The 5,407-nt window shown below is 40.9% G+C and overlaps 1 protein-coding gene across 1 annotated transcript; it reads left to right on the top strand.

Annotated features, from left to right (window-relative positions):
- The first annotated feature begins 206 nt into the window (after window positions 1-206).
- On the top strand, window positions 207-4,673 carry LOC141192348 (uncharacterized). Its single transcript, XM_073661865.1, has 5 exons — window positions 207-326; window positions 410-533; window positions 617-714; window positions 913-1,003; window positions 3,179-4,673. The coding sequence occupies exons 1-5, from the start codon at window positions 303-305 to the stop codon at window positions 4,618-4,620; spliced, it is 1,779 nt and encodes a 592-aa protein (XP_073517966.1). The 5' UTR covers window positions 207-302; the 3' UTR covers window positions 4,621-4,673.
- The last annotated feature ends 734 nt before the right edge of the window (window positions 4,674-5,407 follow it).

Raw genomic sequence — 5,407 nt, 5'->3', positions numbered from 1 at the left:
TCCGTCTTACTGGAGAGGTGAGAGATTCTGATGACATCACATTACATCATTCTTATATATGGGAATAACAGATGGACAGAACTGGAAAGGTGAGGACTCTGGAAATGTCTGGAGTGAGATTTATTAATGTGTCTCTCCATAACCAGGATTACACAGTAGTGAAGAAGACCTCTAGTGGGTGCTGTCAGGACCCTGCGTCTGAGGGATGGGGAAGACCCCTGAGCCCAATCACGAGGCCTCCATCTCACCCCCTGATACATGAGGACATCAATGACCAGAAGATCCTAGAGCTCATCTACAAGATGATTGAGCTGCTGACTGGAGAGGTGACACTGCTGGGAATGCTGGGACATTAGACAGTAACGCTATGAAGGGATTGGGGGGATGACGGTATCATTGTATGTGTCAGGTTCCTATAAGGTGTCAGGATGTCGCTGTTTATTTCTCCATGGAGGAGTGGGAGTATATAGAAGAACACAAATATCTGTACAAGGACATCAAGATGGAGGTTCCCCAGCCCCTCACATCACCAGGTAATAGATAGGACTAAATACACACGGCCTATAATTATCTGTATGTAAAGAATGAATTCAGTCCCTGTATGTGTTTCCTCCAGATCTATCCAGTAAGAGGACAACACCAGAGAGATGTCCCCGTCCTCTTCTTCCACAGGACTGTAAACAAGAAGATCCCAGTGTTCCTCGGGATCATCAGGTAGATGGAGAAATGGTGTCATGAGATGTCCCCTATGATGTGTAGACGGCTGTGAAGGTCTTGTGTTCAGTCTTGTTTTATCCACCAGTATTATATGTTTTATACTCGTGTAGTGAGAACGGTGGAGATGTCAGGATTAGAGCTGATCATAGATGTGACTTCTCCATCTGTCTGTGACTTTTACAATATTTGTTTCAGGGTGAAGATCTGACCTATATTAATACTACAGAAACATATGTGAGGAGTGATGAGCGGTGTAAACAGGAGATTCCTACCGATAACCATCCAGGTGAGTAGTAACCACTAAATGCAGAGAAGTCACCGATTCTCCTCAGTCACCGGCTGTGGCTGCTTTATCGGTGGTGTAGTCCGGCCGTATCACAATCATGTGATCACCATTTTACCTCTTGACCACAACATTCTCCTTCACCCAAAACTGTTCGAATGACTTTGGGCATTGAAAGCCCTTTTCTATAGAATTTACAACCTGGAGGATCCACCTACCCCCTGTTGGCTTCCTAGAATCCTGATATCTTATTGGATGAATCTCCCTTCTCTCCCTTCTGTGCTGCTGAATGTGCTCATATGGTCCCTACAAGACCTGGTCCAGTCTTTCTGGCCAAACTTCACTTTTATGATCGACAACATTAAGTGTGCAGTGAGGAACAAGTGTGAATTTCTGTACAATAACAAGAGTTTCCCTTTATCCTGATTTTACACTTTATTTTAAAACCAACTAACTTCATACAGGATTGTGATAGACTACATAAAAAACATTACACCTGTGCCATGATATATCTCTAAGCTGTGCGTGGCTGATGGCTGTAATATACATTTATTCACGTCTGCAGGAGATGTGTTGGCTCCAGCCCTGGTTTCATGGATTCACTCCACGTCATAAATTCCATTATGTTTTCAATCCTAAGGAATTCAGATTACTGCACAATCTCTCCTGAAATGGGGGCGCTAATACTTTCTGTACTCTTCTGGTCAGGACTCGTAGTAGCTCCAGTGGTCCACCATAAATGAATAAAGTCCGGTTTAGTGTTGGTGTCCTCCCCCCCCCCCCCCATACATAAAATTTTGTTGGAGATGTAACATTTTTTTATTCCATATCTTTCTTTACAGCTTAATTCTGTGTGATAGTTTGATTGTGGTGGGATCGGCCTGCCGAACTTATGTATGTCTGTAACTCCCTGGTAGTCTTTAAAAAAAAAAAAAAAAAAAAGTCTCCATTGCCTCTTCCAAATGCCCTTACGATAGTTTAGATAGCTAAGAGCAACGGAGCCCCATACTCCAATTACCCAGAGAGGTTTCACCACTAGTTACTATTTACTGATGAAGACTGTTGAGTTTGATCATTTCAATAGATGTGTCATTGTCTATACTCACACTTTTTGACTGCACTAGTTAGTGTCCAAAATAGGGATTGCCTTGCCCATCACCCTTTTACCCCTCTACATGGATCTGGACTTGCACCCCTAGGCTTGGGCCATGGTGTTACCTGCTGTTCTTTGGTGTGAGATGGGAAGAAGAATCGTCATGTAGCCGGGTCAGAGCCAAGGGCTGGACAGAACCTGCATCACCCAGAGCTTCTGGCTCTGATGTCTCCTCCATTACCAGCGCCGCCTGCAGAATGAATAAGGTGACAGAGGCAGATGTCGCAGGAGCAGATCCCAGAGAAAATGGGAGATGCCTTTTGCAGAAGCCCTAAAATAACAAAATTGCTGAAAACCAGAGCAGTAGAAATCCACATAAGTGACTCCATTTTGGAAATTATAACCCTCAGTGATATAATCTATAGGAGTAGTGACTATTTTGACTCCACAGGCACTTTCCTGAAATTAGCATGCAGTGGATGTTGGAGAAAGAAAATTGCAAATATACCATTTTATTACCCAACACATAGTGCCCAGATTGTGCTCCAGGAGACATACACCGTAAATTAAGTGGGTTCTTCTCACTATAGTAATGCCGAATACATGGATGATAAATGTGGTTTGGGCGCACTGCAAGGCTCAGAAGCGAGGGGGAGATTTCAATTTGGGAGAGTGGATATTGCTGGATTGGGTTATGGAAGCCATGTTACCTTTCAAGAGCCTTTGAGCCACTAATGGTGTAGAAACCTTTGGTTTTCCACTGACACATGATGTACCTGAGTGGGGGCTTGTTTTTTGTGAGATGAGTAGAAGTTTTTATTGGTATTATTTTCGCCTACATAACATTGTTTGGTGGCTTTTTATTCCATATTTGGGAGGCAAAATGAACAAACAGTTGGACACCATGCTCTACTGGTTCATCCTATGAGGTTTTCTATTAGACTGTAAACTGTCATTGTCTTGATGAATAATTCAATATTTTACATAACTTGCCATTTTTACAGACAGTTTAAGTAGAAATGTTCAAAAATATACAATTCAAGGATATTTTATTCTAAAATAATAATTGGTTTTATTCTTGGCAGATGACTGTACCAGGAGTTCAGAAGAACAGCTGACATCTTCAATTTTTAAATCAGATGATCTTGAGATACCACAGGATACAATTGAAGTGAATGCCATTACTCCGGATATACCATCATCCCTTCACAGCAAAGATCTGTCATCTGATCATTTGAAAGAGGCCCTGTCTTCTGATTCATTACCGACTACTAAGGAAAATCAAAGTCACAAAATAAGCATTAAAAAACAAACTGCTCCTAAAGCAAAGAAGCCATTTTCACATTCAGAATGTGGAAATAATTTTCCCCTCAAAAAATCTATTCTTAAACATCAAAAAATTCATACGACAGAGAATAGCTTTGCATGTTCCAAGTGTGGGAAATGTTTTAACCAGAAATCAGATTTCGTTAAGCACCAGAGAATTCACACAGGGGAGAAGCCTTTTTCCTGTTCAGAATGTGGGAAATGTTTTAACTCGACAGCACAGCTTAATTACCACCAGAGAACCCACACAGGGGAGAAGCCATTTTCCTGTTCAGAATGTGGGAAAAGTTTTAACTCGACAGCACAGCTTAATTACCACCAGAGAACCCACACAGGGGAGAAGCCATTTTCCTGTTCAGAATGTGGGAAATGTTTTAACCATAAATCAAATTTTGTTACGCACCAGAAAAGTCACACAGGGGAGAAACCATTTTCCTGTTTAGAATGTGGAAAAAGTTTTGTGAGAAAATCATATCTTTTAAGTCACCAAATAATTCACACAGGGGAGAAGCCATTTTCATGTTCAGAATGTGGTAAATGTTTTAACCAGAAATCAGCTTTGGTTAAGCACCAGAAAAGTCACACAGGGGAGAAGCCATTTTCCTGTTCAGAATGTGGGAAATGTTTTAACCATAAATCAAATTTTATTACGCACCAGAAAAGTCACACAGGGGAGAAACCATTTTCCTGTTTAGAATGTGGAAAAAGTTTTGTGAGAGAATCATATCTTTTAAGTCACCAAATAATTCACACAGGGGAGAAGCCATTTTCATGTTCAGAATGTGGTAAATGTTTTAACCAGAAATCAAATTTTGTTACGCACCAGAAAAGTCACACAGGGGAGAAACCATTTTCCTGTTTAGAATGTGGAAAAAGTTTTGTGAACAAATCATATCTTTTAAGTCACCAAATAATTCACACAGGGGAGAAGCCATTTTCATGTTCAGAATGTGGGAAATGTTTTAACCATAAATCAAATCTTGTTACGCACCAGAAAAGTCACACAGGGGAGAAACCATTTTCATGTTTGGAATGTGGAAAATGTTTTAAACTGAAAGCGCATCTTAATAGACACCAGAAAATTCACACAGGGGAGAAGCCATTTTCATGTTCAGAATGTGGAAAATGTTTTGTGAAGAAAACAAGCCTTCTTAGTCACCAGACAACCCACACAGTGAAGAAGCCTTTTTCATGTAATTAATGTGGGAAATGTTTTACACGGAATCAACTTTTAATAAACATCAGAGAAGTCACACGGGGAGAAGCCTTTTTCATGTTCAGAATGTTGGAAATGTTTTAACTGAAAATTGTATCTTCTTAAAGGAGTTGTCCACTACTACTGCCAACTCCAGAACCAGGCAGTAAGAACTAACACTGGCATTACATAAGTGTCAGAGGTGAGCTTATATAGCAGTGGCCAACACTGAACAGCTGAGACAATCCAGGTAGGAAAGCTCCGGGAGCGTCAACTGAACAGATTAACCCTTGCACTGCTAGCAAGGAAAAAACTGCACTTTTGAATATGATGGTGAAGTACTTTTAACCAGTGCAGAAGTACATGAAACCAGGCACCACAGTCTTCTGGCCCCTCTCTGTCGCAGTAACCCAGGGACTCTAACTCTGAAATTGCAATCACTATTAAGCCTCAGCCCTAAAGTACACCACATATTTAAGTTCTGCTGGTATTTTTTTGGGAAAAAGGTAACAATTTTAATGGAAGTGGTCATCAGAACATGATACCTGACCAACCTAGGTGGGGGGATGTGTTAGGGGTCCTATTACCTTACCCTGGGCTGCAGAATTAAGAATCAACCTTGATTCTTGTTTTAATAATAACACATGAAGATTTCCAAATTGTGGAGGGACCTTGACCTTTTCTATTCCTGCAAAACACTTCAGATCAGCATTATCATGCATGTGTCTTCTAAGTGGAGAAGCTCCCTTTCCAGTGATTATAGAGCGATAATGTTCGGAAAAAGGTCATATAG

This window comes from Phyllobates terribilis, unplaced genomic scaffold, assembly GCF_046119375.1.
Source record: "Phyllobates terribilis strain yellow unplaced genomic scaffold, ASM4611937v1 Scaffold_60__1_contigs__length_8166268, whole genome shotgun sequence".
NCBI classification, from domain to species: domain Eukaryota; kingdom Metazoa; phylum Chordata; class Amphibia; order Anura; family Dendrobatidae; genus Phyllobates; species Phyllobates terribilis.
Note: the sequence above shows the minus strand (reverse complement) of the source record. Positions and strands in the feature narration are given on the sequence as shown.

Bases quoted from the DNA above. Each gene is read 5' to 3' on its own strand.
- LOC141192348 (XM_073661865.1), top strand. From the start codon at position 303: ATGATTGAGCTGCTGACTGGAGAG. The intron at 327-409 runs GTGACACTGCTG...TGTATGTGTCAG, and splicing joins TTGAGCTGCTGACTGGAGAG to GTTCCTATAAGGTGTCAGGA. The intron at 534-616 runs GTAATAGATAGG...TGTTTCCTCCAG, and splicing joins CCAGCCCCTCACATCACCAG to ATCTATCCAGTAAGAGGACA.